Source organism: Lonchura striata, chromosome 22 (assembly GCF_050655825.1).
Source record: "Lonchura striata isolate lonStrDom1 chromosome 22, ASM5065582v1, whole genome shotgun sequence".
In the NCBI taxonomy this organism is placed as follows: domain Eukaryota; kingdom Metazoa; phylum Chordata; class Aves; order Passeriformes; family Estrildidae; genus Lonchura; species Lonchura striata.
This window is the reverse complement of record NC_140724.1, coordinates 3,212,318-3,238,025: the sequence shown is the minus strand read 5'-3', so window position 1 is coordinate 3,238,025 and position 25,708 is coordinate 3,212,318. Positions and strand designations below refer to the sequence as shown.

The following is a 25,708-nucleotide window of genomic DNA, read 5'->3' as shown; positions in this document are numbered from 1 at the left end:
TCACTGCTACCTCCTCTTCCTCACTGCCGCCTCCTCTTGGTCACCTCCACTTCCTCCTGGTGCCCCGCTCCCCTTTCCAGCCTAAAGCCAAAGGCTTCTCCCTGCTCCCCTCCGGCTTTTCCGGCTGTTTCACTCCCACTGGTGATTCCAGGGGACTTGGGAATCCTGGGATTTGGGGAACATCAGCTCGTGGGGACGGGACTGGGATCCCAGAATGTTCCTGGGGAGCACCACAGGGATGGGACTGGGATCCTGGAATCTCCCTGGGGAACATCACAGGGATGGGACTGGGATCCCGGAATCTCCCTGGGGAACATCACAGGGATGGGACTGGGATCCTGGAATCTCCCTGGGGAACATCACAGGGATGGGACTGGGATCCTGGAATCTCCCTGGGGAGCACCACAAGGATGGGACTGGGATCCCAGAATGTTCCTGGGGAACATCACAGGGATGGGACTGGGATCCCGGAATGTTCCTGGGTAACACCACAGGGATGGGACTGGGATCCTGGAATCTCCCTGGGGAACATCACAGGGATGGGACTGGGATCCCGGAATGTTCCTGGGTAACACCACAGGGATGGGACTGGGATCCTGGAATGTTCCTGGGGAGCACCACAGGGATGGGACTGGGATCCTGGAGTCTCCCTGGAGAACACCCAGCTCCTCGGGGTGGCACCAGGACCCCGTCACTCCCCGAGGAGAGTTGTGCCAGCCGGCCGGATCCCCCAGCCTGCTCTCACTGCTGGGGGCTAAACTGGGAGCTCCATCCACCTCCACAACCCCTCTGGGGGGGTCCTTCCCCCCTCCCCAGGATTTTGGGACAGCAGGAGAGGGGCAGAGGGGATCCCCCGGCCCCGCTGCCGGCCCCGGGGCGGCCCCGGCGGGCGGGAGGAGCGGGCGGGAGGCCCGCGGTTGTTACCTCGCAGCGTGGCCTTTCTCCAGAACCCGTCTCTCACCTCCACGTAGTCGTACCAGCACAGCCGGCTTCGGTAGAGGTCCAGGGTGGTGAAATTCAGGATGATCTGAGGGCGGCAGGAGCGGCAAGAGCGTGGGGTGAGATCCCCCCGCGCCCCATCTGCCGGGGAGCCCAGACCTGCTCTGCCCCGAGCATCCCACCCCACAGCGGGGTGATGGTACCCCGGACACCCCAAAACAGGGCTGGGAGGGTGCTGTGACACCCCAAAACAGGGCTGGGAGGATGATGGGACCTGGGAAACCCCAAAAACAGGGCTGGGAGGGTGCTGGGACACCCCAGAACAGGGCTGGGGGGGTTCTGGGACCCGGGACACCCAAAAACAGGGCAGGGAGGGCGCTGGGACACCCCAAAACCGGGCTGGGAGAATGCTGGGACACCCCAAAACAGGGCTGGGAGGGTGCTGGGACCTGGGAAACCCCAAAAACAGGGCTGGGAGGGTGCTGGGACACCCCAAAACAGGGCTGGGAGGGTGCTGGGACACCCCAAAACAGGGCAGGGAGGATGCTGGGACACCCCAAAACAGGGCTGGGAGGGAGCTGGGACCCGGGACACCCAAAAACAGGGCTGGGAGGGTGCTGGGAACCCAGGACACTCCAAAAACAGGGCTGGGAGGGTGCTGGGACCCGGGACACCCAAAAACAGGGCTGGGAGGGTGCTGGGACACCCCAAAACAGGGCTGGGAGGATGCTGGGACCCGGGACACCCCAAACAGGGCTGGGAGGTGCTGGGGCCCGGGACACCCCAAAAACAGGGCTGGGATGGTGCTGGGACACCCCAAAACAGGGGTGGGAGGGTGCTGGGACACCCCAAAACAGGGCTGGAAGGGTGCTGGGAACCCAGGACACCCCAAAACAGGGCTGGGAGGGTGCTGGGACCCGGGACACCCAAAACAGGGCTGGGAGGGTGCTGGGACACCCCAAAACAGGGCAGGGAGGATGATGGGACCTGGGAAACCCCAAAAACAGGGCTGGGACGGGTGCTGGGATACCCCAAAACAGGGCAGGGAGGATGCTGGGACACCCCAAAACAGGGGTGGGAGGATGCTGGGACCCGGAACACCCCAAAACAGGGCTGGGAGGGTGCTGGGACCTGGGAAACCCCAAAAACAGGGATGGGAGGGTGCTGGGACCCGGGACACCCAAAAACAGGGCTGGGAGGATGCTGGGACACCCCAAAACAGGGCTGGGAGGTGCTGGGGCCCGGGACACCCCAAAACAGGGCTGGGAGGGTGCTGGGACACCCCAAAACAGGGCTGGGAGGGTGCTGGGACCCGGGACACCCCAAAACAGGGCTGGGAGGGTGCTGGGACCCGGGACACCCCAAAACAGGGCTGGGACTCAGGGGAGGAGGGCTGGAAGAGGGTGGGAGTTGGGATGCTGGGACCCGGGACACCCCAAAACAGGGCTGGGGGGATGTTGGGACACCCCAAAACAGGGCTGGGAGGGTGCTGGGACCCGGGACACCCCAAAACAGGGCTGGGAGGGTGCTGGGACACCCCAAAACAGGCCTGGGGGGATGTTGGGACACCCCAAAACAGGGCTGGGAGGGTGCTGGGACCCGGGACACCCCAAAACAGGGCTGGGAGGGTGCTGGGACCCGGGACACCCCAAAACAGGGCTGGGGGGTGCTGGGACCCGGGACACCCCAAAACAGGGCTGGGGGGTGCTGGGGCCCGGGACACCCCAAAACAGGGCTGGGAGGGTGCTGGGACACCCCAAAACAGGGCTGGGAGGGTGCTGGGACCTGGGAAACCCCAAAAGAGGGCTGGGGGGTGCTGGGGCCCGGGACACCCCAGCAGTCAGCACCTTCTCTCCGGGGGTCACCGAGATCCTCCAGACGCAGTGCATGTGCGCCGAGTATCCATTGGGGAATTCCGGCGAGGAGAAGTTGCCCTGGCTGTCCTGGAGCGTCTCCCCACAGGCTGCAGAGGGCGAAAATTTGGGGTTCAGACCCCTCAGGGGAAACCCCCAGCAGCAGGAAGGGCATCGCTGCCTTCACCCCCATCCCCAGCGCCTTTTCCCCCACCCGAATTCCCGGAAAATAAAACGGATCAGCGCCATCCCCATCCCTCCCTGGAGCGGCTCCCGGCTCCTGGCACCCCTCGGGGCCGCGGCCGGCGGGGCAGGGGCGCTGCCGGAGCCCCGGGCCGTGCTCCGGGGCCAGCTCCGGGAGGGTTTCCCGGGAGCTGGCCCGTCTGGAAGCCGCACGGCTCCCGCGGCTCTCGGGGGGCCGAGGCGGCCGCCCCCCGTGCCCACCCTGCCGCTCGGAAGGTGAAACGGTGCCAAAAAAGCCGCTCGAAAGCTGAACTCGCTGCTTTTTCCCCCCTCCTTGAAGTGGGGACACTCGTGAAGCTTTTTCGGGAGGGGGTTTTTCCCTTTTTTATTTTCCCTTTGCTCCAAACGAATCGCTTTTCCTGCTCCCCTGAAGGCGGCACAGCCGCGGGGCCCCTGCCAAAGGTTTTTCCTCTTCCAGGCTGTTAATTAGCGGCTGGAATTAAGCGGGGAGAGCGCGGGAGCCAAACTCCTTGCAGATGTTGGCAGCACGGCCGCGGAACACGCGCCTGCAGCCGCGGGCACTGGTGCCAGCCACCCCCGTCCCCAGCCTGCGACAATGCCACCGCTGGCAGTCCCCACTCCCAGAGCCCTGCCAGGTGACAGCGGAGCTCCGCTCGCCACCCGCTCCAGCCCCGCGGCGGATTTCGCGAGCTCCGATGGGATCGGGATGTCCCGTCCCGCGTCCCACCGCATCCAAACCCCGCTGCGGGGCCGGGCTGGGCTGGAAAAAGCTCCCGGAGGAGGCTCCGATCCCCCAGGGGGGTCTGGGGCCGGGGGATGCGCTCAGGGGATGCTCTGATCCCGGAGGATGCTCCTGGGGAATGGTTTTTGGGGGATTTGTCAGGGGGATGGTCTTGGAAGATCCTCTGGGGGGATGCTTTTCCCTGGAAGGATTCTCTTGTAGATGCTCTTGGAAGGATTCTTTGGGAGATGTTTTTGGGAGATGCTCTTTGAAGGATTTTTTGGGGGATGCTTTGCAGGAGGATCTGGGGGGAGACGCTCTTTGTAGGATTTTTTGGGGGATTTTTTTGGGAGATGCTCTTTGAAGGTTTTTTTGGGGGATGCTCTTGCAGGAGGATCTGGGGGGAGACGCTCTTTGAAGGATTTTTCAAGAGTTTTTTTTGGGAGACGCTCTTTGAAGGATTTTTTTGGGTGATGCTTTTCCCTTGAAGGATTCTCTTGTAGGAATTCTCTGGGGAGATGCTCTTTGAAGGATTTTTTGGGAGATTTTTTTGGGAGATGCTCTTTGAAGGATTTTTTGGGGGATGCTTTGCAGGAGGATCTGGGGGGAGACGCTCTTTGTAGGATTTTTTGGGGGATTTTTTTGGGAGATGCTCTTTGTAGGATTTTTTGGGGATGATTTTCCCTTGAAGGATTCTCTTGTAGGAATTCTCAGGGGAGATGCTCTTTGAAGGATTTTTTGGGAGATGTTTTTGGGAGACGCTCTTTTTAGGATTTTTTGGGGGATGTTCTTGGAGGAGGATCTGGGGGGAGACGCTCTTTGAAGGATTTTTCAAGAGTTTTTTTTGGGAGACGCTCTTTGAAGGATTTTTTGGGACTTTTTTTTGGGAGATGCTCTTTGAAGGATTTTTTGGGGATGCTTTTCCCTTGAAGGATTCTTTTGTAAGAATTCTCTGGGGAGATTATCTTTGTAGGATTTTTTTGGAAATTTTTTTTGGGAGATGCTCTTTGAAGGATTTTTTGGGGGATGTTCTTGGAGGAGGATCTGGGGGGAGACGCTCTTTGAAGGATTTTTCAAGAGTTTTTTGGGAGACTCTCTTTGAAGGATTTTTTGGGACTTTTTTTTGGGAGATGCTCTTTGAAGGATTTTTTGGGGATGCTTTTCCCTTGAAGGATTCTTTTGTAAGAATTCTCTGGGGAGATTATCTTTGTAGGATTTTTTTGGAAATTTTTTTTGGGAGATGCTCTTTGAAGGATTTTATGGGGGATGCTTTGCAGGAGGATCTGGGGGGAGACGCTCTTTGTAGGATTTTTCTGGAGATTTTTTTGGGAGATGCTCTTTGTAGGATTTTTTGGGGATGCTTTTCCCTTGAAGGATTCTCTTGTAGGCATTCTCAGGGGAGATGCTCTTTGAAGGATTTTTTGGGAGATTTTTTTGGGAGATGCTCTTTGAAGGCTTTTTTGGGGGATGCTTTGCAGGAGGATCTGGGGGGAGACGCTCTTTGAAGGATTTTTCAAGAGTTTTTTTTTGGGAGATGCTCTTTGAAGGATTTTTTTTGGGTGATGCTTTTCCCTTGAAGGATTCTCTTGTAGGAATTCTCTGGGGAGATGCTCTTTGAAGGATTTTTTGGGAGATGTTTTTGGGAGACGCTCTTTTTAGGATTTTTTGGGGGATGTTCTTGGAGGAGGATCTGGGGGGAGACGCTCTTTGAAGGATTTTTCAAGAGTTTTTTTGGGAGACTCTCTTTGAAGGATTTTTTGGGACATTTTTTTTGGGAGATGCTCTTTGAAGGATTTTTTGGGGATGCTTTTCCCTTGAAGGATTCTTTTGTAAGAATTCTCTGGGGAGATTATCTTTGTAGGATTTTTTTGGAAATTTTTTTTGGGAGATGCTCTTTGAAGGATTTTATGGGGGATGCTTTGCAGGAGGATCTGGGGGGAGACGCTCTTTGTAGGATTTTTCTGGAGATTTTTTTGGGAGATGCTCTTTGTAGGATTTTTTGGGGATGCTTTTCCCTTGAAGGATTCTCTTGTAGGCATTCTCAGGGGAGATGCTCTTTGAAGGATTTTTTGGGAGATTTTTTTGGGAGATGCTCTTTGAAGGCTTTTTTGGGGGATGCTTTGCAGGAGGATCTGGGGGGAGACGCTCTTTGAAGGATTTTTTCAAGAGTTTTTTTTTGGGAGATGCTCTTTGAAGGATTTTTTTTGGGTGATGCTTTTCCCTTGAAGGATTCTCTTGTAGGAATTCTCTGGGGAGATTATCTTTGTAGGATTTTTTTGGAAATTTTTTTTGGGAGATGCTCTTTGAAGGATTTTTTGGGGGATGCTCTTGCAGGAGGATCTGGGGGGAGACGCTCTTTGAAGGATTTTTCAAGAGTTTTTTTTGGGAGATGCTCTTTGAAGGATTTTTTTTGGGTGATGCTTTTCCCTTGAAGGATTCTCTTGTAGGAATTCTCTGGGGAGATTATCTTTGTAGGATTTTTTTGGAAATTTTTTTTGGGAGACGCTCTTTGAAGGATTTTTTTGGGTGATGCTTTTCCCTTGAAGGATTCTCTTGTAGGAATTCTCTGGGGAGATGCTCTTTGAAGGATTTTTTGGGAGATTTTTTTGGGAGATGCTCTTTGAAGGATTTTTTGGGAGATTTTTTTGGGAGATGCTCTTTGAAGGATTTTTTGGGGGATGCTTTGCAGGAGGATCTGGGGGGAGACGCTCTTTGAAGGATTTTTTGGGGATGCTTTTCCCTTGAAGGATTCTTTTGTAGGAATTCTCTGGGGAGATGCTCTTTGAAGGATTTTTTGGGAGATTTTTTTGGGAGACGCTCTTTTTAGGATTTTTTGGGGGATACTCTTGCAGGAGGATCTGGGGGGAGATGCTCTTTGAAGGATTTTTTGGGGATGCTTTTCCCTTGAAGGATTCTTTTGTAGGAATTCTCTGGGGAGATGCTCTTTGAAGGATTTTTTGGGAGATGTTTTTGGGAGACGCTCTTTGAAGGATTTTTTGGGACTTTTTTTTTTGGGAGATGCTCTTTGAAGGATTTTTTGGGGGATGCTTTGCAGGAGGATCTGGGGGGCGACGCTCTTTGTAGGATTTTTTGGGGGATTTTTTTGGGAGATGCTCTTTGTAGGATTTTTTGGAGATGATTTTCCCTTGAAGGATTCTCTTGTAGGAATTCTCAGGGGAGATGCTCTTTGAAGGATTTTTTGGGGGTTTTTTTTGGGAGACGCTCTTTGTAGGATTTTTTGGGGATGATTTTCCCTTGAAGGATTCTCTTGTAGGAATTCTCAGGGGAGATGCTCTTTGAAGGATTTTTTGGGGGATTTTTTTTTTGGGAGACGCTCTTTGTAGGATGCTCTTGAAGGATTTTTTTGGGGAATGCTCTTGGGGTGTGTTCTTGGGAGCTGCTCTGGGCAGGAGTGCTTTTTGGGGGATTTCTCCGAGGGATTTCTTTGGGGGGTTTCTTTGGGGATTTTTTTGGGGGATTTCTCCGGAGGATTTATTTGTGGGATTTCTTTGGGGGATGTTCTTTGCTGGATGCTTTTTGGGGCATTTCTTTGGGAGATTTTTTTGCTGGATGTTCTTTGCTGGATTCTTTTTGGGCGATTTCTTTGGAAGATTATTTTTGGGGATGCTTTTGGAGGATTTTTTGAAGGCTGCTCCAAGAAGAGGCTCTAGGGAGGATTTTTTGGGACAACGCTCTGGGGGGATGCTCTTTTCTCGGAGGAAAGGCAAGAGAGGGCAGCCAAGGTCACCCTCACAGAGGCAGATTCTCCTCACAGCCCCCCAAAGTGCCACCCCGAGGTGGAGAAAACCACCTCGAGCGCTCTTTAGAGACTCCCACAGCGGCGAGAACCCCGAAACCACCGGGAACAGGGAATCCACCCGGGATGACGCCGCTTTCGCCGAGATTCGGGATGAAGATTTGCCAAGATTCCCGTTTCCCGAGGGTTTCCCGGGAAATACAAGCCCGGGGCTGCTCCGCCGGGCTCGGCGTGCCCTCGGGGTGGTGGCACTCACCTGGGCAGCGGTAGAGCTTGCGGGCCTGGGCGATGTCACCTTTGCTGAGCCGCGTCCTCTGGCCGATGGCGGGGCGGATGCCGTTCACGTCGTATTTGGGCAGGATGGTGTCCAGGAAGATGCCCCTGGGGCAGGAGAGGGATGAGCCGGGTGGGGATCACCAACCCTGCGGCCTCAACACCAGGGAAGGATGCTAAAAACAGCCTGGCTAATTAAAACAGCCTGGCTAATTAAAGCAGCTTGGCTAATTAAAGCTTGCGGGGCGGTGAGTCAGCGGGGACGTGTCCCCAGTGGAGTTGAGTGCCGCGGGGACAGCGATTCCCTGCTCCGGGAAGGGGTTTCATCCCACTCAGAATGCCAATGGAAATCATTTTTGGAGGGAATTAACCCCATCCACAGCTGGTAGCCATCCTCAGGGGTTGGGCCACTGTGTCCTTGTCCCCAGGATGTGAGGGGACAGCGGGGGACACCCTGGGGCCGTACCTGGAGAAGGTGTTCCTGGCATAGTGCATGATGCTGTCGAAGTCGTAGGTCTCCCCCAGCGACTCCACCTCCTCCGGCTCCATCTTGAGGAAGTTGTATTCCTGCCCTGTGGAGGCCAGGACGGGGGCTCTGCCAGGGGGACCCCGATTTCGGCAGCACCCCACCGCAGGGATGAAGAAGAAGAGGAGGAGGAGGAGGAGGAGGGGGGAAGCTCGTCCCCACCTGGCTGGATGTTCTCCCGGATGATGGAGACGTGGTCATCCCGGTCGGGGCGCGTGTGCTCGTGCCAGAAGCCGATGACGTGGCCCAGCTCGTGCACCACGATGCCGAATTTGTCGCAGTTTTTGCCGATGGAGATGGCCTGGGGTCCCCCTCCTCGGCGGCCCACGTAGGAGCAGCACCTGGAGGGGAGGAAGCAGGGGATTCCCAGCTCTCATCCCGGTGTTCCCCACCCTGGGGTATCAGGGCAGGGGTCCCACAAAACGTTGGGGGTGTGGGAATCACCCCGACACAGAACTTCATCCATCCTGCCCCAGTGAGGAGCTCCAGCCTCAGCTCTGCCTGGAAACCAGGAGAGCTCAGCCGCTGGCACGGGGCTGGCACGGCACGGCACGGCTGCGCCAGCCCCGGATGCCGTGCCCCTGCTCCCATGGGTGCCCACCCAGCTCCCTGGAGCCACCCCTGCCCCTGCCCTGCAGCTGAGCTGCTCCAGCCCTGCATGCTGGACCTGGCTCAGGGTTTGCACCCACGCAGGGGCTCCCATTCCCGGGGAAATCCTCCTCCTCCCCACCATCTGCTCGGCCAGGGCCGTGCCCCGACGTGTGAAGATGCTGAGCTCGTCCAAACCCCTGTTTCCTTTGGCACCCGCCCCGCTGCAAGCCCGGGCTGGTGCCGCGCCACCGACCTCATCCCCCGGCGGCGAGCGCCGAGCTCCGGCCCCTCCTGGACCCCAAACTCCCGGATCCCCCCTCAAAACCCAGCCCCGAACCCCCGGAGCAGCCCGGGGACGCACCCGCAGGGCCGGTAGGTGAACACGATGTAGCTGTCCTCGTCGTTGCGCTCCAGGAAGGTGACACAAGTGTGCTTCTCCCAGTGGCGCATGGCCTGCCGGAAGATGGCTCGCTGGCTGCCTGCGGAGGGGCGGCGAGCGGGGGGTCAGCGCGGCGGGGAAACTGAGGCACGGCGGGGTTGGGCGCCCCTGGGCCGGCTGGCACTCACCGCTGAAGTTGCCGCTGATCACGTAGGGGATGACCCCGTCCGGCCACACTCGCTCGGGCCGGGACGTGGCGGCGCGGCGGCTCCGTGCCCGCTGCCGGCCCCGGTGCCCGGCGTGGCCCGGCCGGGGGACGGTGGCGTTGCTGCCTGTGGGGATGAGGGGGTCAACGAGGGTGGCCCCCGGGGATGGAGGCGGGCAGGGGGTGCCGGGGGCACGGCGGTACCTGAGGAGTTGGAGGGCAGGCGGGTGATGGTGTGACGGGCCAGGTCCACCACCCGCTCCACCTGGAAGAGCTGCAGGTCCTCCTCGTCCAGGGCGATGTCACCCAGGAAGGCGGCTGGGAGGGGAAGGGGAGCTGTGGGTCCTCCTTTGTGGATCCCAAATCCTTTCCACAGCCCCTCCATGCCTGGCAAGCCCCGAAGATGAAGGCAAACCCTTCCTCGTCCCCCTCCTCCTCCTCTCTCTCCTTCAGCTGAGCGTGCTGCTGGCCGGGCTCCCCCTGCTGCGCAGCAGCTGGAGCCAGCCCCGCTCTCACATCTGGATCGCATCAAAGCCATCCATCACTTCTTAGGGTTTCTATTATTATTTGTGTTGCAAGACCGCCTTTCTTTCCTCCGATTTTTCTGGCTTTAGGACCATTTTCCTGCCTGGCTCTTGCCTCCCAGCCCGGTGCGAGCTCCGGCAGCCCCGGGATGCTCCAACCAGCGACCTCAGAGCCATCTGCCAGCACGGAGCTTTCTTTCCCCCGATTTTTCTGGCTTTAGGACCCCTTTCCTGCCTGGCTCTTGCCCCCCAGCCCGGTGCGAGCTCCGGCAGCCCCGGGATGCTCCAACCAGCGATCTCGGAGTCTTTGCCAGCGCCGAGCGGAGCCATCTGGGCCGGGAAGCTCCCGCTGCGCCAGCGCCCGCAGGAGCGGGGCCGGCCGTCTGCCGGGGCCGGGACCTCCCCTCCAACCCCCTTTAGCACCCCGGGGCTGGAGGACATAACCCTGCTCACAATCCTTCCTCCTCATCCTCCTCCTCCTCCTCCTCCGGGACTAGGGACACGCGCGGTGCTCGGCCGGCCCCGAGCCCCGGGGACGCGGCGGCTCCTGAGGAAACACCGGGGTTGGGACACCGCCTCCAACCCCTTTTAGCATCCCGGGGCTGGAGGATATAACCCTGCTCACAATCTTCCTCCTCATCCTCCTCCTCCTCCTCCGGGACTCGGGACACGCGCGGCTCCCGGTTCTTGGCCGACCCGAGCCCCGGGGACGCCGGGGCTGGCGGAGGTCAGGCCGCGGCTCCGGAGGTCGGGGTTGCTCAGCAGTTTTGGGGGTTCCTCAGCAGTTTTGGGGAGAGCAGAGGGTGCCTGCAACCCCCAGGCCTCGGCAGCCCTCGGGCCGGGCAGCGGTGGGATGAGGGCGAGCGGAGCCAGGGTCGCGCTCCGAGCGGTCAGCAAATGGATCCCAAAAGAGCCGCTGAGGATGAAGGCAAGGCGGGACAATCAGGATAACCCGGAGAAGCGCAGAAAACCGGCACGGGGTGAGAGGAGCAGCCACGGCATCAGAGGAGCAGAGTGGATCCCATCCCTTCCCACGGCCCCGAGCTCCAGCGGCGCTGCGGAGCTTTTTGGGGCGAAAGCGCCGCGGTTTGGGGCTGTCCCCAGCGCTGACCCGTGGGTGAATCCCACCGCGGGACGCTCCGGGGTGGAGAGCAGACCCGCGGCAGCGCCGAGGGAAGAGCAAACAAGCCGAGGCCGGCACCTCCCCTGGCTGGCAGCGACCTGCGGCTGGCACGGCCGGGCTGCAATTTGAGGGCAGAGCAGAGGCGGGGGCCGGGCCCGGCCTCCCCGCACCCTCCCCGGGCCCGGGAGAGACGTGTCCGAACGGGCAGCGCGGGGGAGGAGCGGGGCCGGGCAGCAGGACGAGCATCCCGTGCCAAGAGCTGCGTGGAAAGACAAGGGAAAGTTAAGCTCGCCGAGAGCCGAGCAAGCGCCGGCGGAGCCAAGTGATATAGAAACCATCTGTGAGGGATTTGGGAGACGTGAGAGAGCCGGGCACGCCAGCCCGGCGATGCGGGGCTGCTTTTCCCGGTGGTTGCAGGCGGCTGGGCACGGGGCACGGCGGACCCCGATGGGGCCGGGGGTGCCCCGGGGCCCGGGGGTGGCCCGGCAGCAGGGGGATGCCCCGGGGCCGGGATGGGTGCCCCGGGGCCGGGATGGGTGCCCCGGGGTCGGGATGGGTGCCCCGGGGTCGGGATGGATGCCCCGGGGCCGGATGGGTGCCCCGGGGTCGGGATGGGTGCCCCGGGGCCGGATGGGTGCCCCGGGGTCGGGATGGGTGCCCCGGGGCCGGGATGGATGCCCCGGGGCCCGGGGGTGGCCCGGCAGCCGGGGGATGCCCCGGGGCCGGGATGGGTGCCCCGGGGTCGGGATGGGTGCCCCGGGGTCGGGATGGGTGCCCCGGGGTCGGGATGGGTGCCCCGGGGTCGGGATGGGTGCCCCGGGGCCCGGGGGTGCCCCGGAGCCGGGATGGATGCCCCGGGGCCGGGATGGGTGCCCCGGGGCCGGGATGGGTGCCCCGGAGCCGGGATGGATGCCCCGGGGCCGGGATGGGTGCCCCGGGGCCGGGATGGGTGCCCCGGAGCCGGGATGGATGCCCCGGGGCCGGGATGGGTGCCCTGGGGTCGGGATGGGTGCCCCGGGGCCCGGGGGTGCCCCCGCAGCCATCCCTGCACGGACACGCCGGGGCCGAGCCCAGAGTGTGGCATTGAGAAATTCCGGGGTGCTTCGGGCTCCAGTCACGTCCTCCTCCCACTCGCTCCCCGTTCACCCGTGGGATGAGGCGACACGTGGGGTGTTTTGGGGGGTCTCTGCTGGACAAAAGCCCCCAGACTCTGGGAAGATCCCCGAGGGGCTTCCCTGGGGAGGCCGCCACGCTGCTGCCACTTGCTGCAAGAGAGGGGGACCCCTGCAAGTGAGGGGGACCCCCTGAAAGTCAGGGGGACCCCCTGCAACTGAGGGGGACCCCCTGAAAGTGAAAGGGACCCCTGCAAGAGAGAGGGACCCTCTGCAAGCAAAGGGGACCCTCGGCAACTGAGGGGACCCCTGAAAGTGAGGGGGACCCCCTGCAAGTGAGGGGGACCCCCTGTGAGAGGGGGAGACACCCTAAAACTGAGGGGGACCCCCTGCAAGTGAGGGGGACCCCTGAAAGTGAGGGGGACCCCTGCAAGTGACGGGGACCCTCTGCAAGAGAGGGAGACCCCCTGAAAGTGAGGGGGACCCTCTGCAAGAGAGGGAGACCCCCTGAAATTGAGGGGGACACCCTGCAAGTCAGGGGGACTCCCTGCAAGTGAGGGGGACCCCCTGCAAGTTATGGGAACCCTCTGCAAGAGAGGGGGACCCCTAGAAAGTGAGGGGGACACCCTGCAAGTGAGGGGGGCCCTCTGCAAGCAAAGGGGACCCTCTACAAGTGAGGGGGACCCCCTGAAAGTGAGGGGGACCCCCTGCAACTGAGGGGGACCCTCTGCCACCGGGTAGGATGCGGTGCCCGGGTTGAGGATGCGGTGCCAGGTTGAGGATGCGGTGTCAGGGGGAGGATGCGGTTCCAGCAGGGAGGATGCGGTACCGGGGGAGGATGCGGTGCCAGGGGGAGGATGCGGTGCCAGGGGGGAGGATGCGGTGCCCGGAGGGAGGATGCGGTTCTAGCAGGGAGGATGCAGTGCCAGGGGGAGGATGCGGTGCCAGGTTGAGGATGCGGTGCCAGGGATGAGGATGCGGTGCCAGGTTGAGGACGCGGTGCCAACAGGGAGGCTGCGGTGCCCGGGTTGAGGATGCGGTGCCAGGGGGAGGATGCGGTGCCAGGGTTGAGGATGCGGTGCCCGGGTTGAGGATGCGGTGCCAGGGATGAGGATGCGGTGCCAGGGGGAGGATGCGGTGCCCGGGTTGAGGATGCGGTGCCGGGGGGAGGATGCGGTGCCCGGGTTGAGGATGCGGTGCCGGGGGGAGGATGCGGTGCCAGGGGGAGGCTGCGGTGCCAGCGGGACGCCAGCCCCAAGGCCACGCGTGGGGCACGGAGCAGTCGGGAGTGGAGAAAAGACGGGGGGACCATGCCAGCTCCATCCTTGCCCACCCGTGCCACCCCCCGGAGCCCACCCAGCCCTGCGGGCGCTGCTCCCGCGGAGCTTTTCCCCCTGGCAGCCGGGAGCTGGCTCAGCCCCTCCTCTCCGCTCTTTGACTTTTTGCGCCGGCTTTTCTCGGAACGGTGATGCAACCGCGGGGCTGAAGTTTTGGACAAACAAAGTTTTTCCCTGGCACCCCGGGCCAAACCCATCCCGACCCCACGGGCACCTCCTGCCCGCTCGGGGCTCCCTGGATGCCCCTCGGGGGTCCGGGATGCAGGAGCTCAGCATCCCCCCGGGCAAGGTGAGCCGGGCCGGAGCTCTCTGGCGTCGCTGGGATTTTGGGATGAGCCTGACCTCGGGCCCCGCCAAGGTTAGGAAGCGTGTTGCAGGAGAAACGCGATAAACCAGGAGATAAACCAGGAGATAAACCAGGAGATAAACCAGGAGATAAACCAGGGGATAAACCAGGAGATAAACCAGGGGATAAACCAGGAGATAAACCAGGGGATAAACCAGGGGATAAACCAGGGGATAAACCTGGAGATAAACCAGGGGATAAACCAGGGGATAAACCAGGGGATAAACCAGGGGATAAACCAGGAGATAAACCAGGGGATAAACCAGGGGATAAACCAGGGGATAAACCTGGAGATAAACCAGGGGATAAACCAGGGGATAAACCAGGGGATAAACCAGGCGATAAACCAGGGGATAAACCAGGGGATAAACCAGGGGATAAACCAGGAGATAAACCAGGGGATAAACCAGGAGATAAACCAGGAGATAAACCAGGAGATAAACCAGGGGATAAACCAGGGGATAAACCAGGGGATAAACCTGGAGATAAACCAGGGGATAAACCAGGGGATAAACCAGGGGATAAACCTGGAGATAAACCAGGGTATAAACCAGGAGATAAACCAGGGGATAAACCAGGGGATAAACCAGGGGATAAACCAGGGGATAAACCAGGGGATAAACCAGGGGATAAACCAGGGGATAAACCAGGGGATAAACCAGGAGATAAACCAGGAGATAAACCAGGAGATAAACCAGGGTATAAACCAGGGGATAAACCAGGGGATAAACCTGGCCGGGGAGCGAACACGGCGTTCCGCTGGGCCGGGACAAGCAAACACAGCCCCGGGGAAGCCTTGGCAGGGCGGGCGGCGGATAAACAGCGCGGGGTCAGATTCCAGCTCCGGCCGCGGCAGCGGAGGCTCCGTGCGTGCTGCAGGGCAGGAGGGACCCTCACCCCGGCCAAAATCCCACCAGAGAGTGGGAAAAATCCTCCTGTGGGTGCCCATGAAGGACACCAGGCAGGAGAGACCCTCATCCCTGCCAAAATCCCACCAGAGAGTGGGAAAAATCCTCCTGTGAGTGCCCATGAAGGACACCAGGCAGGAGAGACCCTCATCCCTGCCAAAATCCCACCAGAGAGTGGGAAAAATCCTCCCGTGGGTCTCAGCAGGGCTCGAAGGACAGGAGGGACCCTGATCCCTGTAAAGATCCCACAAGAGGTGGGGAAAGATCCTCCTGTGGGTCTCAGCAGCCCATGAAGGCCACCAGGCAGGAGAGACCCTCATCCCTGTAAAGATCCCACAACAGGGTGGGAAAAATCCTCGTGTGGGTGTCAGCAGGGCTCGAAGGACAGGAGACCCTCACCCCAGTGAAGATCCCACCAAAGGCACCAGGTGGGAAATCCCCACAGCCGTGTCCCACAGGTGCTCGCAGGCTCCCGAGCAGGAGGGTTCCCGTCCCTGCGTGGGTGCCAGGAGCCCTCCCAGGGCGCTGTGGGCAGCGTGGGCCCAACCCAGGATCCCCTCCGAGCTCCAGCAGCTCCATCCCAGCATCCCAAAGTGGTGGGAAGGACGGATAAATAGAATTATTCCCAATAGTACAGCCAGGATGGAAACAATCCTCCCCACTGGATGGACAACACCCTTACCTACAGGTAGGTCCAAAAGTCAAATGGACTGTTCCATCTCAAGCCCCAAAATGTTCATCCCACACCTGTAACCCTCCCCTGAAACATCAGGAGTCTGTGACCCCATTGGCCCAAGTCTTGTTCCAGTCCACCTTGAAGCCCCTGTGAGGGGCCAGACGCCCTTTTGGAACTCCTCCTCCTCTTCTTCTTCCCCTCTCTTGGAACTCCTCCTCCTCCTCCTCTTCTTCTTCTCTCTTGAAACTCCTCCTTCTCTTCTTCTTCTTCTCTCTTGAAACTCCTCCTCCTCTTCTTCTCCTCTCTTGGAACTCCTCCTCTTCTTCTCCTACTTCTTCTTCTTCTTCTTCTTCTTCTTCTTCTTCTTCTTCTTTTTCTTCTTCTTCTTCTTCCCCTCTCAGATCTTCCCCTCTTTTGGAACTCCTCCTCTTCTTCTTCCCCTCTCTTGGAACTCCTCCTCTTCTTGTTCTTCTCTCTTGGAACTCCTCCTCCTCCTCTTCTTCTCCTCTCTTGGAACTCCTCCTCCTCTTCCTCTTCTCCTCTCTTGGAACTCCTCCTCTTCTTGTTCTTCTTCTCTCTTGGAACTCCTCCTCTTCCTCTTCTTCTTCTCCTCTCTTGGAACTCCTCTCTCTTGGAATCCCGGCTCTCTTGGAACTCCCACCCTCTCCTGGAGCATCCTCTTGTCTCCCCTCCCCATCCCCATCCGGCAGCTCCAAGCAGGACCTTTCTCCATCCCTAATAAACCTGATATCCTAGGAGCAGCCTCCAGAGCTCTCTCATCTCCATCCATCCACCCAAACCCTCCCGGAGCCCAGCGCTCCCTTCACCAAACCCCGGAGCGAGCCCCGAGCATCCCTCCCGCCGCCGGCAGGATTTGGGATGCGGCAGGAAGCAGGGACGGAACCGCTCTGCCCCAGCCGGGCACGGGATGGAAGCGAGACCCGAAATAGGCGCGGCCCGGCTGGGCCCGGGGTTTGGGAAGCCGCGGAGCCACCGGAGCAGCGTCCCTCGGGCTCCCGGAGCTTTAAATATGTCAGGAATGCTCCTCGCACCGCCCCTCGCCCCCGCACGCCGGCCCAGCTGCGCGGCAGAGCGGGGCCGCGGCCCGGGAGGGGGACCCCTCTGCTCCGGGGGTCCCCTGACCCCGGGGGTCTGTTCTGGGGGGGTCCCCTGGCCCCGGGGGGTCTTCTCTGGGGGTCCCCTGGCCCCGGGGGTCTGCCCTCTGCTCCGGGGGTCCCCTGGCCCCGGGGGTCTGCCCTCTGCTCCGGGGGTCCCCTGACCCCGGGGGTCTGCTTTGGGGGTCCCTTGGCCCTGGGGGTCTTCTCTGGGGGTCCCCTGGCCCCGGGGGTCTGTTCTGGGGGGGGTCTACTGGCCCTGGAGTCTGCCCTGCCCTCTGCTCTGAGGGTCCCCTGACCCCGGGGGTCTGCTTTGGGGGGGGGTCTCCTGGCCCCGGGGTCTGCTCTGGGGGGTCCCCTGGCCTCGGGGGTCTGCCCTGCCCTCTGCTCTGGGGGTCCTCTGACCCCGGGGGTCGGCTCAGGGGGGGTCCCCTGGCCCCTGGGGTCTGCTTTGGGGGTCCCCTGGCCCTGGGGGTCTTCTCTGGGGGTCCTCTGGCCCCGGGGGTCTGTTCTGGGGGGGTCCCCTGACCCCGGGGGTCTGCTTTGGGGGTTCCCTGGCCCCGGGGTCTGCTTTGGGGGGGTCCCCTGGCCTCGGGGGTCTGCTCTGCCCTCTGCTTTGGGGGACCCCTGGCCCCGGGGGTCTGCTTTGGGGGTTCCCTGGCCCCGGGGTCTGCTCTGGGGGGGTCCCCTGGCCCCGGAGTCTGCTTTGGGGGTCCCCTGGCCCCGGGGGTCTGCTCTGGGGGGGGTCCCCTGCCCCTGGGGTCTGCTCTGGGGGGTCTCCTGGCCCCGGAGTCTGCCCTGCCCTCTGCTCTGAGGGTCCCCTGACCCCGGGGGTCTGCTTTGGGGGGGGGTCTCCTGGCCCCGGGGTCTGCTCTGGGGGGTCCCCTGGCCTCGGGGGTCTGCTCTGCCCTCTACTCTGGGGGTCCTCTGACCCCGGGGGTCGGCTCAGGGGGGGTCTCCTGGCCCCTGGGGTCTGCTTTGGGGGTCCCCTGGCCCCTGGGGGTCTTCTCTGGGGGTCCTCTGGCCCCGGGCGTCTGTTCTGGGGGGGTCCCTTGGCCCCGGAGTCTGCCCTGCCCTCTGCTTTGGGGGTTCCTTGGCCCCTGGGGTCTGCTTTGGGGGTCCCCTGGCCTCGGGGGTCTGCTCTGCCCTCTGCTCTGGGGGTCCTCTGACCCCGGGGGTCGGCTCAGGGCGGGTCCCCTGGCCCCTGGGGTCTGCCCTGCCCGTGGCAGGGATGGGCTGGGGAGGTGGGAGGATGCCGAGCATCCCGGGGTTTGGGCATTCCGGGGTTTGGGCATCCCGGGGTTTGGGCATCCCGGGGTTCTGGGCATCCCGGGGTTTTGGCATCCCGGGGTTTGGGCATCCCGGGGTTTGGGCATCCCGGGGTTCGGGGTTTGGGCATCCCGGGGTTTGGACATCCCGGGGTTTGGACATCCCGGGCTTTGGGCATCCCGGGGTTTGGGCATCCCGGGGTTTGGGCATCCCGGGGTTTGGACATCCCGGGGTTTGGGCATCCCGGGGTTTTGGCATCCCGGGGTTTGGGCATTCCGGGGTTTGGGCATCCCGGGGTTTGGACATCCCGGGGTTTGGGCATCCCGGGGTTTGGGCATCCCGGGGTTTGGGCATCCCGAGCTTTGGGCATCCCGGGGTTTTGGGGCTGGGGGCAGCAGCCGGGTCCCCGCAGGGAGACCCCCGGGACAGCGAGGACAGGACGGAGGGGAAGCAGCCCCGGTGCAGCCCCCGGCCCGGCGCAGCCCCTCTCCCGGTGCCCCTCGCCGCCGGGGGAGCGAGGGGGAGCAGCCAGCCTGGAAACGCCGGCCCGAGCAGTGTTTGCTTTCCCAGAGCCCCTTCCGAGCAGCGCAGCAGGCACAAAGCCGGAATTCAAACCTCGGAGGCCGAGGCTGGGAGCCAGGCCAGCTCACGGCCCCTGTGCAGGCGTGGGGAAACTGAGGCACGGGGAGATAAAGCCACGGGGCGACCCCCAAGAGCTCAGATATCCCTCACGGCCGTCCCCCACCTCCTGCTTCCCGCCTGGAGCATCCTTATCGCAGCTGGAGCTTTTGGGATGCCCGGGGCCGTGCCAGCACCCAGCGGATGGGGAAGGCAGAGAGGCTCCAGCGCGACACCCGAGGTGGAGGGATGATCCCAATCCCGAATTCCCAACGGTTCAGGTGCATCCTCCCTCCGCCAATGATCCCAATCCCGAATTCCCAACGGTTCAGGTGCATCCTCTCTCTGCCAGCGATCCCAATCCCGAATTCCCAACGGTGTGAGGTGCATCCCAATCCTGAATTCCCAATGGTGCAAGGAGCATCCTCCCTCCACCAACGATCCCAATCCTGAATTCCCAATGGTGCGAGGATCATCCTCCCTCTGCCAATGATCCCAATCCCGAATCCCCTCTGGTTCAGGCACATCCTCCCTCCGTCACCGATCCCAACCCCAAATTCCCAACAGTGCAAGGATCATCCTCCCTCTGCCAATGATCCCAATCCCGAATTCCCAACGGTTCAGGTGCATCCCAATCCTGAATTCCCAATGGTGCGAGGAGCATCCTCCCTCCACCAACGATTCCAACCCCAAATTCCCAACGGTGCGAGGCGCATCCTCCCTCTGTCAACAATCCCAATCCCGAATTCCCAACGGTGCAAGGATCATCCTCCCTCCGCCAATGATTCCAATCCCAAATTCCCAATGGTGCGAGGCGCATCCTCCCTCCGCCAATGATTCCAATCCCAAATTCCCAACGGTGCGAGGTGCATCCTCCCTCTGTCAACGATCCCAATCCCGAATTCCCAACGGTTCAGGTGCATCCCAATCCCGAATTCCCAACGGTGCGAGGTGCATCCCAATCCTGAATTCCCAATGGTGCAAGGAGCATCCTCCCTCCACCAGCGATCCCAATCCCGAATTCCCAACAGTGCGAGGATCATCCTCCCTCCACCAATGATTCCAACCCCAAATTCCCAATGGTGCGAGGCGCATCCTCCCTCCACCAATCATTCCAACCCCAAATTCCCAATGGTGCAAGGCACACCCTCCCTCCGCCAATGATCCCAATCCCGAATTCCCTCCGGTGCGAGGTTTGGGAGGGGGAGGGATTGTTGGAGCACTCCAGCGGAGCCTTTTCCTCCTGGTCCTCTTCTTCCGCGACAGCAAAGGGAGGAAAAAGCCTCCTGCAAGGCTTGGGAAAAATCCTCCCCAAAAAAATAAAAATAAAATCCCCCCCAAACAGCCACTCTGGAGGATGCCAACAGCGGGGCACGCTGGAGCCCCGGGACGGAAGGAGGTCCCCAATCCCCTCTGATCCCCAGGTCACCGAGGAAAACACATCCCGGGCCAAGAGCGCCGGTCCCTGCGCAAGGGAGAGCTGCTGGAAAGGAAAATATTTGGGAATTGCAGCGCCACGGGAATGTCGTGGGGGTTGTTGTCGCTTTGGAGAGGAGCCTGGTGGCAACGAATGGATTTGGGGATGGGCCCTGGCACCCAGCTCCACACGCGTGGGGCATCCCTGGATCTTCTGTCCCGGTTTCTGCTCTGTCTCCGGCATCTCGGGATGTCCCCACTCCTTCCCCACGCGCGTTTATTTGGGAATTTCAGCGCCACGGGAATGTCGTGGGGGTTGTTGTCACTTTGGAGAGGAGCCTGGTGGCAACGAATGGATTTGGGGACGGGCCCTGGCACCCAGCTCCACACGCGTGGGGCATCCCCGGCTCTCCTGTCCCCTCCCCGGCTCTGTCTCCTGCATCTCGGGATGTCCCCACGCCGTCCCCACGCGTGTTTTGCCACCCCAAATTCGCCAGCAGCGACCTCCCGCATCCCTCGGCCAGGGGATAAGCGGCACCTCCGCCTCCCACGGCTCGGGGGGACGCACCGGGAGCCTTTTTTCTCTCCAGAGACCCCCAAAAATCCTCAGCAGAGCCACGGGCAAGCAGGAGGACACGATGCCGCCCGGAAAACACCCATCCCCGGGAGAAATTTTGGGGAAACCCCCAGGGCGAGCCATCCTCCCTCGTCTCCCCGCGTCCCCCCCTCTCGGCCGCTTTGTTCTCCCCGGCTCTCCCCGGCTCCTTCCCGGCCATTTGCGTTTCCCAGCCCCGGGATAAAGGCTCAGGAAGCGGCGTCTCCCCCCTGGGCACGACCCGGCGGCGTGAATCAGCGGCCGAGGCGTTTCCCAGGAGCCGGGGGAGGGAGGGCAGCGGGGAGCGAGCCCCCCGACCCCGCCGTGGCACCCCGGGCCCCCGCCGGAGGATGCCGCCGAGCCGAACGGGTGATTACACAAAGATAAAAGCAAACCCCGGCACGGGTTGGAGATTTCCAAAGTTTGCCGAGCCCTGAACCTCAGGCCTCCCGCCGGCTCCGCGGGTGGATTTTTTAGCCTGCATGAATAAGTGACATAAAACGGCTGGAAAATATTTTTGGGCAGCTTGACAAGTGTGACTGCAAGCAGTAGCCCGGGCTGGCTACGCCTGGAAAGTGGAATCTAGGTGAAATCCCAGCGGCTGGAGAACTCCAGGCACGGCTGGGGGAGCTCCTGCAGCCGGGAAAAGGGGGTTCAGACCCCCCAACCCCACCCGTGTGTCCCGTGGTTCTGCCACGCAGGTGATGCTGAGCTCCCCGTGGGAGTTTGGGATGGAAAATCCCCCCAAAATCCCACTCTGGGGGGCTGTGTGACCCCCAAAGGCTCTGCCGTGCTGATGCTGAGCTCCCCATGGGAGTTTGGGATGGAAAATCCCCCCAAAATCCCACTCTGGGGGGCTGTGTGACCCCCAAAGGCTCTGCCGTGCTGATGCTGAGCTCCCCATGGGAGTTTGGGATGGAAAATCCCCCCAAAATCCCACTCTGGGGGGCTGTGTGACCCCCAAAATCTCTACCCCCCGTGTTGTCCTCCCCATGGGTGATGGAATGCCGGGCAGGGTGGGGTTTCAGTCCCCCAGTTTAACCAAGCACCCCAAAATGTGGATGTGGAGCTGAGCCGGGGTACACGGCGGGTTCCATCCCCCACCCCCGCTGCTGGGGGCACCCGAGGGGTCCCGGCTCGCACCCCAAAACTGCTGAGCGAGCCCCGGGCGGGCCGGGATGAGGCACAGCGATCCCCGAGCTGGCCGGGATGAGGCACAGCGAGCCCCGGGCTGGCCGGGATGAGGCAGAGCGGGCCCCGGGCGGGCCGGGATGAGGCACAGCGATCCCCGAGCTGGCCGGGATGAGGCAGAGGAGCCCCGGGATGAGGCAGAGGAGCCCCGGGCGGGCCGGGATGAGGCTCAGCGAGCCCCGGGATGAGGCACAGCGAGCCCCGGGATGGCCGGGATGAGGCAGAGGAGCCCCGGGATGAGGCAGAGGAGCCCCGGGCGGGCCGGGATGAGGCTCAGCGAGCCCCGGGATGAGGCACAGCGAGCCCCGGGATGGCCGGGATGAGGCAGAGCGGGCCCCGGGCTGGCCGGGATGAGGCAGAGGAGCCCCGGGATGAGGCACAACGAGCCCCGGGATGGCCGGGATGAGGCTCAGCGAGCCCCGGGATGAGGCACAGCGAGCCCCGGGATGGCCGGGATGAGGCAGAGGAGTCCCGGGATGGCCGGGATGAGGCAGAGGAGTCCCGGGATGGCCGGGATGAGGCAGAGGAGCCCCGGGATGAGGCACAACGATCCCCGGGATGAGGCAGAGGAGCCCCGGGATGAGGCACAACGATCCCCGGGATGAGGCACAGCGAGCCCCGGGATGGCCGGGATGAGGCAGAGGAGTCCCGGGATGAGGCAGAGGAGCCCCGGGATGAGCCACACCGAGCCCCGGGGCCGCTGGCCCGGCGCGGCTCGGGGCGGTGGGAGCCGTTCCAGCCCCGCTTTTCCCAACCGGAGATCCGACCCGGATCTGACCCGGCGGCTGCTCCCGGGCACCGAGACCTGACCGGGTGAAGGGAAACCGGGGCCACGGGCGGTTCCTTCCGCCCCGGGGCTGCTCCAAGGGCTGCGTCTCCCCGCGGTTTTCCCGTTTTGGCATCTTTGGAAGCGACGCGGCGGCACCGGAGGCTCTTCCCCTTCCGCTGGCACCGCTGCGGACGGGTGGCATCACCGGGGTGGCCGGCGAGCCGCGGGCAGCCGGTGGCCTCAGGAGACCTCTGGCATCAGGAGTACAAATCCCTCTGCCGGTGTTTTCCCTCCCCGGAGCCACGGAGGTGGCGGAATTTCGGTGTTTGGTTCCTTTCTCCCCGGTACCGATCCCGGTCTCCCCCAGTCCTGTTCTGTTCTCCCCGGTACCAATCTCGGTCTTCCCCGGTTCCGTTCCATTCCCCGGTATCGATCCCGGTCTTCCCCGGTTCTGTTCCATTCCACGGTACCGATCCCGGTCTCCCCCGGTCCTGTTCCCTCCTCCCCGGTACCGATCCTGGTCTGCCCCGGTTCTGTTCCGTTCTCCCCGGTACCAATTCCAGTCTCCCCCGGTCCTGTTCCATTCCACGGTACCGATCCCGGTCTCCCCCGGTCCTGTTCCCTCCTCCCCGGTACCGATCCTGGTCTGCCCCGGTTCTGTTCCGTTCTCCCCGGTACCGATTCCAGTCTCCCCCGGTCCTGTTCCATTCCACGGTACCGATCCCGGTCTCCCCTGGTCCTGTTCTGTTTTCGGTACCGATCCTGGTCTCTCCCCAGTCCTGTTCCATTCCCCGGTACCGATCCTGGTCTCTCCCAGTCCTGTTCCATTCCCCGGTACCGATCCCGGTCTCCCCGGTCCTGTTCCATTCCCCGGTACCGATCCCGGTCTCCCCGGTCCTGTTCCATTCCCCGGTACCGATCCCGGTCTCCCCCGGTTCTGTTCCATTCCCCGGTACCGATCCAGGTCTCCCCGGTCCTGTTCCATTCCCCGGTACCGATCCAGGTCTCCCCGGTCCCGTTCCGTATTCCCGGTACCGATCCCGAATTTCTGGCACTGCCCAGATCCCGGGGATGGGGGTGCGGGGGGGGAATCTCAACACCCCAAATCTGAACCCAACCCTGGCACGGGATAACGGGGTGGGGTTCGGGGGGATGCCGGGGGGTTCCGGCTCCTCGGAAAACCGAATTTCATCATCTCGGTCCTGCGGAGCCAAACGAGGGCGAATCCCCGGCTCGCTCCGTGCGTGGCAGGGCCTGATCCCGCCCCCCACTCCCGTAATTCAATTAATCCCATCGGGATCTCATAAAGGCAGCACGGGAAGGGGGGAAAGGGGGCAAGAACCGGGCCCGGGTGGCGAAGAGGAGACGGCGGAAAACTCGTGGAGCGGGCGGAGGAGCCGGAGGAAGCGGGAGCGGAGGGAAGGCTCCAGCCGGCTCTGCCCGGACGGTTTTGCAAGCTCTGCTGTTTCAGCCCGGGAGGGCAGGAAGGGAAGGATTTTTGGCCAGAAAAAAGCCCTCGTGTAGACAGAGTTCTATCAACAGCCGCCTCGCAGCGCAGACAATGCCAGCACAGAGAAACGTGATCCCCCCGCGCCAGACCCCGGCCCTCGCAGCGGGCCTCCCGTGCCTCAGTTTCCCCCCTCCCCAAATCCTTCCATCCCCTTCAGCTCGCGCTGGGAGACGGTGCTGCCCCCCACCCCCCCCCCCAACCCAGCACCCAGTTTGTTCCCAGCTCTTCCAAAAGCTGGGGAGCAGCTCCGAACGCCCTGTCCCCGGCACGGGGGGACCCCAGCCCGCGGTGGCACCTCCCGGGTGTCCCGAGGGGGATGAGCTGTGGCTGCGGGCTGGGGGAGAGGGAGAAAACCAAGGGGTGCAGGGGTGGGGGGTGGGATGGGGGTGTGGGTGCAGGGGTGGGGGTGTGGGGGGTGGGATGGGGGTGTGAGTTCAGGGATGGGGGTGCAGAATGCGGGGGCGGGATGGGGGTGTGGGTAAAGGGATGGGGGGTGGGATGGGGTTGTGGGTTCAGGGATGGGGGTGCGGGTTCAGGGATAGGGGTGCAGAGTGTGGGGGGCGGGATGGGGGTGCAGGGCGGGATGGGGGTGTGGGTTCAGGGGTGGGGGGTGGGATGGGGGTGTGGGTTCAGGGATGGAGGTGTGGGTTCAGGGATGGGGTGTGCAGAGTGTGGGGTTTGGGATGGGGGTGCGGGTTCAGGGATGGGGGTGCAGGGCGGGATGGGGGTGCAGGGCGGGATGGGGGTGTGGGTTCAGGGGTGGGGGGTGCAGAGTGTGGGGTTTGGGATGGGGGTGTGGGTTCAGGGATGGGGGTGCAGAATGCGGGAGGCGGGATGGGGGTGCGGGGTGGGATGGGGGTGCGGGTTCAGGGGTGCGGGTTCAGGGATGGGGGTGCAGGATGGCTCCGGCTCTGTGCTGGCGTGCGATGGAGAAGGGGGCTGGGATGTGGGGCTGGGGGCTCCCCACCGCCTTTGACAGCTGCCAGTGCAGCCAGGACCGGGCAAGGAAAGCGGGGCGCCGGGCCAGCCCCCCCTGCTCCTCACCCTAAGTACAACCAGATGCATCCCGGAGCGGGACCGGCCGCTGCTCCTCCCGGAGCCCGAGCGGCCGGCACTCCCGGGCCCGGGCCGGCGGAGCCGAGTTCCGCCGTGCGGAGCCCGAAGTGCGTGCGGGGCTCACTCACACTCGCCACGCTCACCCCGCACTCAGCCCCGCACTCGTCCCCCGCGCTCCCCTTTGTCCGCCGCGCATCCCCCCGCTCCTACCGGCTTTGCAGGGGTCCTTGTAGTCCAGGGGCTCCTCGTCCTCCTCCTCTTCCTCCAGCACGTAGGAATAGTCCGGGAAGCGCAGGGCCCGGGCCACGAGCAGGCAGAGGAGCAGCCCGCAGCTCCGCAGCCCGGCCATGGCTCCGGCCGCCGTTTTTTTTTCCTCCTCTCTTCCCTCTTTCCTTCCCTTCTTCGCCTTTTTTTTTTTTTTTTTCCCTCTCTCTCTCTCCCTTTTTTTTTTTTTTTTTTTTTTAGGGAAATGAGATCTGGCGGGGGCGGGTTCAAGCGCGGAGCTCGGCCCCTGCAGCCCCGGGCGCACGGCTCGGAGCGGGGCCAGCGCCGGGGGGGCGGCGGGGACGGACGGGCCGCGGCGGGGACCGGGCCCGCAGCCCCCGCTCCCGGCCCTCCGCGGCCGCCGGGCCCGCTCCTGCACCCCCCGGGCCGGGGCTGTCCCGTCCCGCCCCGTCCTGCACCCTCCGGGTCCC

The 25,708-nt window shown here is 62.5% G+C and overlaps 1 protein-coding gene across 1 annotated transcript in view; it reads right to left on the bottom strand.

Annotated features, from left to right (window-relative positions):
* Nucleotides 1–25,485, bottom strand: part of BMP1 (bone morphogenetic protein 1) — a 36,217-nt gene extending 10,732 nt beyond the window's left edge. Inside the window, exons 1-9 of the mRNA XM_077789255.2 lie at nt 25,224–25,485; nt 9,653–9,766; nt 9,432–9,575; nt 9,226–9,343; nt 8,436–8,614; nt 8,214–8,319; nt 7,731–7,855; nt 2,787–2,902; nt 925–1,027 (exon numbers count right to left, since the gene is read on the bottom strand). Of these exons, the coding sequence (XP_077645381.2) occupies nt 925–1,027; nt 2,787–2,902; nt 7,731–7,855; nt 8,214–8,319; nt 8,436–8,614; nt 9,226–9,343; nt 9,432–9,575; nt 9,653–9,766; nt 25,224–25,362 (1,144 nt within the window). The 5' untranslated portion in view covers nt 25,363–25,485. The remainder of the gene's footprint in view (nt 1–924; nt 1,028–2,786; nt 2,903–7,730; nt 7,856–8,213; nt 8,320–8,435; nt 8,615–9,225; nt 9,344–9,431; nt 9,576–9,652; nt 9,767–25,223) is intronic.
* Between the last annotated feature and the right edge of the window lie 223 nt (nt 25,486–25,708).